This window comes from Serinus canaria, chromosome 7 (genome assembly GCF_022539315.1).
Source record: "Serinus canaria isolate serCan28SL12 chromosome 7, serCan2020, whole genome shotgun sequence".
Classification (NCBI taxonomy): domain Eukaryota; kingdom Metazoa; phylum Chordata; class Aves; order Passeriformes; family Fringillidae; genus Serinus; species Serinus canaria.
Window position 1 is genome coordinate 22,656,885 of NC_066321.1, and position 12,093 is coordinate 22,668,977.

Sequence of the window (12,093 nt, forward strand, 5' to 3'; positions counted from 1 at the left end):
TATCTTACTCAAAAAGCTAACTGCACTGCCAATATGAAATTTCAATACTTGTTATCTGTAACAACAAATGCATGAATTGCATTGCTAGCCAATGTCACGATGTAACACTTCATGAGAAGGTATCCTAACATTTCAGAAAAGCTGCTGATTGTGTTTGTCTGAGTATGATGTAACTTTTCTTTCTCTTGTAAAGCTCACTTTTAAAAGGAGAGATCCCAGTAGGCATAATGGGAGGATTTGCCATTTTTCCTGTAATTATCATCTCAAATGCTTGGTCCTGCAGGTTGCAGACAAAACTTTGGTGGCAAGCAGAGTTTCAACATACAAAATGCAAGTTAACACAGTTTTAATTAAGAATCTTCCTGGGTTCACAAACACATGTTTTAGCTCCTTTTATTTCACAGATTAATTCCTTTCATTGCTGAATGACATAACACATTCCTTCACCCTTTGTGACCCAAATGTTTCTCCATTTAAGATGCTCTTTAAAACAATCAGCTGTCCAAGAAGTATACACACACTATGCCAGTCCCCTCTCCTTTTTCTATTTCATATAGGAACATTTTCAATTGCAGAAACCTGTAACTACTTCAAATTTCTTATCATCAACAGTAGAATATAAAATGAAAAAACAGTGGTTTAATACACAGACAACTCTTGTTTCCTGAGTAACCAGTTAAAATACAGAGATCTGTAAACCTAGCTCAGGTTGGTCAGCAACAGGCTCCTGATAGGATTAACTCCTCTGAAGGGAGCTGAGCATTTCAATCTGACAAATTTGCACTCTCTGCAAAACCAGGCACAAACAGATGCACATGGCAGGGTGTCTACCTGTAACCCTGCGAGTCTCAGAGTCCACAACATTAATACAAAGTCAACTGATCTCCCAGAGGATGCTAAAAGCTTGGATTCCCTTCCCTACCCCTTTGGTAGGTAATTCTCCAGTGAATTATCCTCTCACAACTGACAGCTCCACAGAACAGGGTAATTGGGGAGAATTATACAGAAAATGGTCTCTAATAATGTTGTTACTATGAGGTCTGTCTTGGTCTGTAAATCTGCACTATAAAGTTTCTGAAGTTTTTTCTTCCTTGGCCTTTGTGGATTTGTAATGGCCCTGTTGGCTTTGTATTAACCTTAACAGCCTTACAAGTTGAGTCATTTTACTCTTGTACTCCTCACTTTCCACTTTTTATTAACAAAGACCAGGCTTTTAAAGAATAGATTAAGCTTTTAAGCAGTAAAACAAGATAAGTTCAGGGCTTCCCCACATACCTCCCTTCAAAAGCCTGCTGCTGGCTCAAGCAACTGCATGCTTTGCCCATACTTCAGAGCAAGTCCTGGCTCCCAAGCCTCCTGCTTCCAGTCTCAAGTCTGCCCAGGCTGGTTTTAAAGTTAATCCTTAATCTCCATTAGCAATGGCACAACCATGGTGCAGCATTGTGGGGGTACAGTAAAACACTCACATAATCACACACCTGTCTCTGCTGCATCTTCCTCCAAAACTCTGATGTGAATGTTTACAGTCTTGCTGCAAAAAAGCTTCAGTAAAAGCTGTTACAGGCTGCAGTGAGGAAAAGACATTAAAACACAAGGGAAACAAACACAGGTTCTGTAATTATACTTTATTGCAACTCTGATGCTTCGTCTGCTCCTGGAAGACTCCTTTAGCTAAATTTTTTTCAGGCTTTTTTTTTCCCTGTACCAATTAAAACACAATAAGCACGAATAATTTTCTTATTATTTTATTGAAAAGGTACATTTAAAAAAATACACAGACATCTTACTATTATGGATTGCTGATAAAGACGCTCTAAAAGTTAATTCTCTTTTTTTTTTTCCTTTCTTCCACCTGTAGTCCCCATTATCATATAATGACTCCAGTCTGAGCACTGCATATTGATTCACCTTTATAAAAGGGTTGGGGAGGTAAGAAGATAGGTGGGACATTACTGCAATATATTCAGTAAACAGAGAATATGGTCAATTATAAATATTTTATGTTCTGTACATTATTGCATCAGGGAGCCACAATGTTATGCAGCATTATTACAAAGGAAACCAGTTAGAAATTGAGAAAACAGGATATTTACGTACAAACACATGGATCCATTGTCTTCTGGAACAACACATGTGAGCTGTGGCAATGTGCAATTGAAAAGCTTTTTTTCTCTTTAAACATTGCTTAGCAACACCAGTGAGGAAGCAACAAAAATAAGTTAAATGAAAGTAGCAAACAAGCAGTAATCTTAACTCTATGTTATATGGCTTTCTATTCTTGATTTCTCTAAATAAAGTATGACACAAAAGAAATAATTAAAAGCTTCAGCATTGCATTGCTTTCAAACATTTGCACAGAAACTAAAAATATTAAAATTAGACATGGTACATCTGTAGTACTACACAAGATACACCAGTACTGGGGTCTAGGACAGCACACAATCCCTGTCAACAAGAGCACACGAAAATAATGGATGCAATTCTTTCTTGAGATGTTATCTGCAATCAAGCATTTGGTTCATCTGCCTTTTCCTTTTTTTCCACATTAGATTATACCCCACTGCATTCCAGAGAAGTATTTACATAGGTGTGAGTGAGGAAGACCCTAGTTTTCAAGTCTGTCAGGAAAATATTTTATGTTCCTTGATTCCAAGGTGCATCATACAAATTGAAAAACAAAAAAAAAAAAAAAAAAAAAAAAAAAGAATAGATGCATGAATCTTTAATGGTACAAAACTTATGAGCAATTTATTTTTTAAGCAAATCACGCCATTTTGATTTAAAAAACAGAGACAGAGAGAAGACAGAGCTGTCTAGACTCCAAAACGCAGTGCCGCCAACGATGGATTTTATGACGTGGTTGGATGAGGTGTCATGATGGGTGGCATTGCAAAAGAGAAACATTTTAAAACCTCAACCCCTTTCCTGCCTTCCTTTGCCCTTTGTACTGGCCACAGTTATCTCTTTCCCACCTCAATGAATCAGTATGGTGCAAAGAGAATGGAGGCAGGCGTTGCCCGGATGGGCCCGTGGGCCGGCCTGAGCAGGGCTGGCGGGATTGCTGGTGCCTGGAACAGGGATGCCGAGGGCCGGGGAGGGAGGGACAGAGCTGATGACACAGCTGCAGCTGCAGCCAGAGGAGAGGAGAGGAAAGCAGGTGCCAGTGGCTTAATCATGTCCTTCTGGAATGCAAGTTTTGCCTGGAATGAAACACACACACACAAAAGCACTGTCAATACAGTTTTCCCAACACCCACTTTTGCATGAGGGAAAAAGTGAACCCTGGCACAGGGGACACTGTGGCTTTTCATAGAAACCTCCTACCAGCTGCTCAGAAATGTTACCTGCACTGTCCTCTTGCTCCCAGGGCAACTAAAGCAACCAAATCCTATATTTAAATATAAATAAATCTCTTGAGTCTAGGGACCATCTCACCGATGTTTAGAAGGAAGCATAATTTGCAAGTGAGTAACTTTATATAAATCATAACTGTGTGCATGAAATATTAAAAACACCCTCATGATTAGGATTTCAATATAAAAAGTCCAATTTTCCACTTCCAAAAATGAATTGTAGAAAAGCAGATTGGACAAGATGGGAAGGTGGTATCACACCAGTCAGCTTTGCACCTCCCAATGCAGACCAGCTCTTTTCAAAGTAGAAATATTATTTCAGTTTGATGCCAAAAAGAACATTTTTCTGAAATATATGTATATATGACTCTACATAGGATCTACAAGCATTGCTGGTGCTTGTGGTGAAACAGCTAATCAGAAATATATACACTCAAATCTATATCACTAAAAATGCTTTGCACTACAATCATTCAATTGGAAAAATACTCATGCTCTTCCTTTAAAATTGGTGGTCTCTCCTTATGCAATAGATGATACAATGATGTATTTTCCAAGTGAAGAATATTAGCATGGCCAGAACCTATCAAGTGGGGAGACTTAGAGGAGGCCTACAGCATTTTCATTTACCTCTAAACAAGCCCAAAAACACATCAATATTTTAGCATTTACAGGCTTTCCACATGCTTTCTCTTACCTACACACATTTGCATCTGTTTCTTTTCAACTTGTAAACTGCTTTTTTGTGCCACAGGTGGCAAGCACTTTTCTCCAATAAACACTGGCTGTGTCAAGAGCAAATAAACATACAAACTGTGCTATGCTAAAGCCACCTGAACTCTGGCTGCAGATGATCAGCAGGACCAGCTTGGGGGATTGCTGGAAATGCAGGTGTGTGTGACAGGCATTGGCCAGTGGCACAGAGACAGGAGAGGTGTTTGATATCAGTGACAGACATGGCCTGAACATACAGGCAGTCAATTCTCCTGAAAACCTGATGGCTCTTTTGCACCAACTCATACATCCACACAGCATCCTGCTTTGTTGTATGCAGAGAATGAGCATTAGTATTTTTATATCTTAACATCCTGTGTCCTTTTCCCTGACTGCATCCATCATAACTTATAGCTCTCTCAGGTGTGCAAAAAGACAGAGTATACCCACTGCTGCCTTCCAAGAGAAGAGCCCTTGCCCAGCAGAGCTGATACCTTTCCATGGGGCACATGGTTCATTCCCCATTCCACTGACTATTCCCTTCTTCCTAGCAGTAAGTAACACTTGCAGTGCTGTCTGCATGCCTTGGACTGGGCAGACAGAACACATAACCATCTTCAAATCTGATTTCCTGTGCAGACTCAGCCTGCAGGGGAAGAGAGGCTGCAGAAGCGTCAGGTCTGTCATGTTCCTGTCTCTGTGCAGTGGGAGTCCCCAAGGTCACAAATTCACACAGACAGTGATGAGAAATAAAAATACTTACTGCTAAAATACTTGGGTTGCGCTGCAGTTTGTTGTAAGGACTGTATTTAGGTTTCATAGGCTTTCCTGCAACTCTGTCCTTATGCCTTCGGCTGGAAATGTGCTGAAATAAATATCCTCACGTTTAATTAGCTCTTTAAACATTTCTTGGTTTTGAGTTTGAAACTGATTTATCAGCAGGATATGCCTAAGCTGTTTGTAAGATAAAGTAGGTTCTTTAAAGAGAGCAAGGATGAGTTTTGCTGAATTAAACATAACAATTTGGAGCATATCAAATAAAGGATCAGAAACTAATTAAATACAGCATGTTTTGTGATTGAAGACAGGGTCTGCAAATTATTGATATTTTGGTTAGTATTTCCTTTATCCACTTGAGGAGCTTTAAACCAGGCAGAGCTGTAATCACTAGGTCATAGGGATATTCAGAAGTAAGAGGTAAATTTCCATCTTGCTGATACTGTTCAGTTGTGTAAACAATTCAATATTAGCTGAAGGAAGAACCAGTACCCGGGGATATGTCTACACATGCATTTAAAATTATCTTAGAGCTAACTGAAAAACAGGGAATGAGAGCACACATTCACACAGCACAGCACCATCCAATCAGAGATTCCCATTTGGGTACCAGAATCACTGCATTTGTATGGGCACAGCTCTGAACCCAGGGCTAATTGGCTCAGACAGAACAGCTCCACGGGCACACAACAGCCCCACTGCTAATGATAATGTTGTTCTACATAATTCAGACATATCCACAGTATTGCACTACTGGTGATTGTCCCAAATCAATAGATTTGAGTCATGTTTTCCTTCTCACATAGCATTAAACATTATTACAGCAGACTGAGAACAGCACTGGAAGATGCATTCAGGGAACCTCAACCCAGAATTTCTTATAGTTAGGAGAACAAGATTCAAATCCCTATCTTGAACCAGAGAAAACTTTTAAATGAGATTTGCTATACCATTCATTGATACTGATGCCTCTGCTTTTACAACTATCAATCCCATCCTTCCCAACTAAAATAATAAGGTGAACTTGACCTATGATGTAATATTTAGAAATAGTTGTGGGAAGACAGATAAGAAATACTAAGTTCATTTAATATTCACCAATACATCTTCACACTGCACCTACAGCATTGCAATGTAACTTCAACCAACAAAGAGCTCCAGATACATGGAAGTTACCTGTTTCAGCTGAATTTCTGAATTAACATGGACATCACAGATTTCACAATGGAACGTCTTGTTCTGCAGTCCTGAGCCTTTGCTGCCATTCTGCACCTTCATTCGGGATCCAGGCCTAGGGTAGGACTTGATGGGACCAGCACCATTCCGAGCTTCAACCATGGTCTTGTGCTTGGAGCCTAATGGGCAAGGGGATGCAGGTGAGCTCATCAGCAGCAGCACAAAACACTCCCTCAGCCCTGGGACTTTGTAACATTTATCTTCAAGACAGAATGGTTAAAGTCACCACAGACTGGGACTAATGATGACTCTTGTTTCAGGCAGTGTAGCTCCTGAGTCCTTGATCTGAAGGCAAGCCAGAAGGCTTTGTGCAGAAAAGGGAGCAGCAGGCATGCTGGACCACTCTGTCTGGGGCAGTGTGGGACTGCATGGCCAAAGTGTTTGCTGCTTATTCTTTTGCCAAATTCCACAGAGCCAGTGAATGGCAGAAAATGGTATTAGCCAACACTGGGACAGGAACCACGGCAATCCCTCAAAACCTGCCTAGGATCTGAAATACTTCAATAAATATCCTCTGATTCAGAAGAAATGGCTGCTTTGCCCATTTCAAAAATGGATTACAGCTGTAAAACCAGCTTCAATGGCTTGTTAACAAGCTTTACATCACCAGCACACCACACAGAGACAGAGCACAGTAGAGATTGCTGCTTGTGGCCCAAAAAATACATGTAAATAATCTTCAATAATCAGAAGATTCTATGACATCTAGGAAACCTAAGGAGCCCAACCTAAATTTATCAAAAAATCAAATAACAAATTAATTACTCTAAATTTTACCAGCAAAATAACAGATACTAATGATAATAAGATAAAATACGAAAGAGAGAGAACACTGGCATTTTAGAAACCTTAAGTGTTGTAGAAACCATTATGATCTTACTTTGATGCTCAGTGTAAAGGTATTGAGGGATCTGATTAGTTAACGTGAACTGTAGGGATTTTGTCAACTAAAAACTTAGAGAGTACATGAAGAACAGTTAAAAAAAAAATTAGAGAGTGCTTTAATAGAATGTCAAAAACCACACAGGAAACTGCCATTCACAAGACCAGTGCTTTAACTTGCTATTGTAAGTTTTAACTGAAAGATGCTTCGGTGAAGTGCAGCTACCACCTTAGAACATTGAATTTCAAAAATGTTAACACACATCTAACACATGTGGATACTCACCTGTATTGTGGGCTTCTAGTTGTGAAAGGGAATTCACAGCCACTTTGCATAATGAACAGTAAAGTAGTTTTTTGGCTTTTTCCTCTTCTGACTCAGTAACTGCATTAGCAGCTCCGTTGGTGCTCTTGGAAGATGAGGCAGGTGCTGCAGGCACCACTCCAGGTTTGGGAAGAAAAGGATCCACTTCTGTATTGGACTGCTGACTCCCACTGTTGGGTTTTTCATTCCCTTTATCTTCTAAAAGAAACAAAATACACATGTTGTTGTTTTATGCCACACATAGAAAAACCATACAGTAACAGTCCTGTGGGTTTAGTAAACATAACACAACAGGGGGCTAATTTATCTCATTTTATAAAAGAGAGCAGCATCCTTGAAATCCTGTTAAAAGTTTTGCCGTGGAATGTGTGTAATTTGACACAAAGGGGTGATTTTCCTCTTTTCAAAGTTACCAGTGAGCACCAAAAACCTCACCAAGCTCATGCCAGCTGTTGTTGCTGTTGTGCTGCAGGCATGGCCAGTCATACCAAAGGAAGCCAGGCTTAAGGACTGGACAGCACTCAGAAACAAGCAAGGCTTTGCATTGTGGATTAAAAATATTTCTCCAAAGCAATACATTTGCCTTTGGAAGGGCTCAAGTTTCTCAAAGTCACTGGGAGGACACTGAAAGGCTCCACCACCATCCTGACATACTCCCTACTTTCAGTTCCAGGCGTTATGGTACTACACAGGAACACAGTTGCTAATATTTTAGCTTTTCCCATGAATGACTCCCCATATATTTGTGGATCAGGTGGCTTCTGTGTGCATTCAGTGCATTCCTTTGTCACTTCACAAGCATGAGTCAATCAACTGTGCTCCTACGAGGCAGGTAGGCAGGTATTACTTCATTTTGCAGATGGCAATCAAAAAGCCTGAGATAAAATGTGCCAGCTGTGCCTACAGAGGAACTTTGTGCCAGAGCCAGTGTTTGAATGCTCCCTGCTTACATGCTGCCCCTCAAGGGCTCATTGCATTTGAAGCTGCTCAGCTGCAGACCCTGTGACCACAAGCCATATTAGCTGCCAGCAGTAAAACAAGCTCTGTCCAAAACAAACATGGGATGGGAGGGGGACAGTGCAGGGGTGCTGGTATGAGCAGCCCCGACAAAACAGACATGAGAAATGACTGAATAAATGTCACTCTGAACAGCTGGAATCAAATTTCATCATCTAAGCAAGTACAACATCTACATGAGAGCAGCCTCCCCATTTGAAACCCACGGCTTAGACTGAAATAGAGTCGAACTGACTCGAAGAATTAGGCTCTATTTGAACATTTATTGTTTAACATGGACCCTTGCACTTTATGTTTACAGCTACCAGACTCTGTCTTAACATGCCGTTGTGTATCAGGCCAAGACTGTGCTACCAAGAACTCAAAACAGGATTGTATCCACTCAAGCAAGCACTTGAGAGTGCATATGAACTATGAATAGCCATCCTCAAATTAAACCCCACAGTTGTTGGCATATTTCCCAGAAGTGCATTGCAGTACATCAATTTTAGATTGTTATAAACCAGGAGAAAGAAAATTCTAATAAAAGAACTATTATTTTTTAAAATAACAATAAAAATACTTTGGAATTACACAATATGAACTATATTAAACACTGAAAATAGTCAAGTACATAGACTACTATTATGACCAAATTAATGCTGAAACCAGATTCTGAAGGTATTTTGATTGACAAAGCATGACAAAAGAAACTGATGTTAAATTGTACTTAATAGGCTACTCAACTTTCATCTCCATAGTAATAAGTCACATCTGCAAAAATCTAGAATACTTTATATGAATTATGAGTCTTCAAAAAATACAGTTTCAATAAATAGCATTTGCTAACATTCTAAATTAAAGAGTTTTCAATATGGAAAATTCTCAGAGGTGCTAATATGTACAAATGAAACAAAAAGAGCAGCTGTCATTTGCAAATTTACATTATTGAAAAACAGAATTGTTGGTTTCTTTTGTTTTTGTTCTATGAAATGTTATGCCAAACTGCAATAGGTGTAACAAAAGGATATATGTGAACCAAAATGGAATAAAGGAATTCCACAGTACTTTGCATTTCAGGCCTTAGAGGAAAAATACACCTACATAACTGCAGGCTGTATGTTAACATATACCAACTACACTTCCAGTTTGGCTTTGGGGATTTTTTATGCTGCTCCCTAGGTATTTTTTAAAATGTAAGGATAAAAATTCTGTGCTTTTGGAACACTTCCTGGAGACAGAAATCATCACCCCTGTGCAACAAGCACAGTGCTTACCCTCCTGCCCACAGCCCCTGCCTGCACTGACCACAACAAGAGGGAGCAGACTTTATTTGTTTAGCCAAGTGTCTGTGGAGTAAGATCCCAAGATATGGAAGAAGATCCATTTTACATGGGCCACCAATTACCATCACAGAGTGATGGTTTTCCAGCACTGAATTTAACAGATGATTGAAAAGATTACAGATTTCATTTCCCACTTCTCCTCACTTAGCTAGCCAACAGCTGATGTAGTATGTTGATTTTTATAATACTCCCCAGATTTCCAGTGTTTTCACTATTCATATTCCAACCATTCTAGAGTATACACACTAACAAGAAAACTTCTACAAAACCAGAGAGAAGTTACCAGCATGCAGCTGGGCTCAATTCTGCCAGTATTGCAGCTTTTGGAAAGAACCTCAGTTGACATAATAATTCCATCATTTGGAAAGCTTCCTGACACAAATAAGCTCTTCATCGATGGGGGTGGATTAGGAGAGACACACTCCCCTCTATGAATTAATGTTTCCTTCCACCATTCTAAATGTTTAATGCAGAACATCTTCAAAGATCATCATTGGAAAGGTATTATACAGTTGAACTCCCACAGAAAGGACATGGAGCTAAGTGTGTATTTGTCACTGCAGTGGGCCCAGAGCTGCATTTTCCTGGCTTCTAAAATCAGAAAATTGCACTTCTCCAAATGGGCTTTTGATAACAGCTTACTGTTTCAATCCACATAATTCAAAACACCATTACTTACAGTTTTATGTTTGAGACAGAAATGTCAACTATTCAACAGTGCAAAGCACAGGAAATGCAAATTGCATGTCTGTACAAAGCACAAAGACAATTACTCTTTTATTTGCACTTATAGCACAGAGCTAACAGTATCTGCATGCAGAAATCAAAAACTGGAACTGTTAATGCTGCCTGCATGTCCATACTTCCCAACTATCACCACCTTATAAAACAGATGTGACTTGTGAGATGCAGCTGTAGGACCACAGTCCTCTTGCTATTTCTGAAGGTATTATTGAGAATAGGCTCAGCTTTGCTCTAAACTCTACCTGGCTCAAGACCAACAGAGCCAGGCAGAGCCCAAATAAATGCAGGAGTGAGTCCATCCTGCCTGGACCATGGGCACACCAGTTCCTGCTGCACAGCTTAGCAGAGCACAGCTGGAAGCATGAGACCAGGGCAGCACCAGCCTACTGCCTGAAGGCACTGGCTGTGATTCAATCTGCATCAGGCTCAGGTTGAAACACTCACACCAAAACTCAAGTGCAAGAAGTTAATTTAAAAACTAATTTGTACTATTTACCCATGTTCCTTTTCCATGCACAAAAGCCATATTTAATTTGTCTTACATTCCAGAAAAGTAAATTGATGATTCAGGTTCTTACTGAAGCCTGGATTTATTTTGAAATAGAGCCCAGGGAAAATAACTACAGCAAGCTAATTAGGTATTGCTTTGGGCTCAGTAATATCAATGCTTCTCTCATCCATTACATTGTTTTAATTCTGCTTTGAAGTTGTTTTCACATATTTCTGCTTGTTTGACTCATGCTTGTGTCAGCGCCATGTTAAAATTCAAGACTCATTTATCTGATCAGTAGTGCCTCATTTTGGGAACCAAAGTCAGGACACTGCAGGGCAACACCTCACAGGTTCAAACCCACAGGTTCTACTGCTTCACTTCCACAGCTGAAGTGACTCACTGACCTTAGCAGGTCATGCCACTCTCACTGCAGTTGCTGTGGTGTAGAGAATAGGTCCTACCCCTTAACGGCATTTATTTATTTTGAGTCAGTGATGCTTTGGTGCACATTAGAAAGAAGTTTTATTTGGACTTCATGATTAAATCATACATGCTATTGTCAACAATAAAAAAAAAAGTAACTTAATATTCAGATCCTTAATTCAAAATTTACACTCTTGCTAAAAATAAAAACAACACGAATTTAAAAACTCATGTATAGACTTAGAAATCCGATCAAGTTTTTCGGTATCAGAATAGCCATTGCTACTTACACCCCTCAACATGCCTGTCTGCCCAGTTTTTGTCACTGATGATATGTAAAACACCTCTACAATAAAGTTCTGTTGAACAACAGATTGTTCAAATAGCAGTTAGAATTAAAATACCCAATGTACTGATGGTATGTGATATGCTTGCAAGAACCTTTTCCAATACATATGCTAAAAGCTTTCAGATATGAAACTCTGCTACAATCCTAACAACCCTTACAAAACTGTCATGTTTTCAAACTGTATGGAATAAATAAACAAATTTGCTCTTGCTGTAACAGTAACAAAAAAAAAAAATGTTTCATTTACTGAAAATACATATTTTGTGTGTGTCTTCGTGTAATAAGAAAGTATAACTTTGCACCTGCCTGCTTCTCTTCTTCACCAGGAACTGGCACTATTGCACACAGCCTGTGCTGAAGGCTGGGCACACAGAGAGGGAAAGGTCCTGGGGCTGAGAACACTGCCCAGCACTGACTGTGATGCAGGTGGCTCTCCACTGGGAAGAGACCACACT

At 39.7% G+C, this 12,093-nt stretch overlaps 1 protein-coding gene across 4 annotated transcripts in view; it reads right to left on the bottom strand.

Annotated features, from left to right (window-relative positions):
* Positions 1–1,729: 1,729 nt before the first annotated feature.
* ZNF385B (zinc finger protein 385B) overlaps positions 1,730–12,093 on the bottom strand; it is a 110,125-nt gene continuing 99,761 nt past the window's right edge. For all 4 annotated transcript variants that reach the window (XM_030241894.2, XM_018911587.3, XM_030241889.2 and 1 more), the window contains 4 exons: positions 7,249–7,485; positions 6,021–6,199; positions 4,831–4,932; positions 1,730–3,200 (listed from right to left, as the gene is read on the bottom strand). In XM_030241894.2, coding sequence (XP_030097754.1) covers positions 2,982–3,200; positions 4,831–4,932; positions 6,021–6,199; positions 7,249–7,485 — 737 coding nt within the window. In that variant the 3' untranslated portion in view covers positions 1,730–2,981. The remainder of the gene's footprint in view (positions 3,201–4,830; positions 4,933–6,020; positions 6,200–7,248; positions 7,486–12,093) is intronic.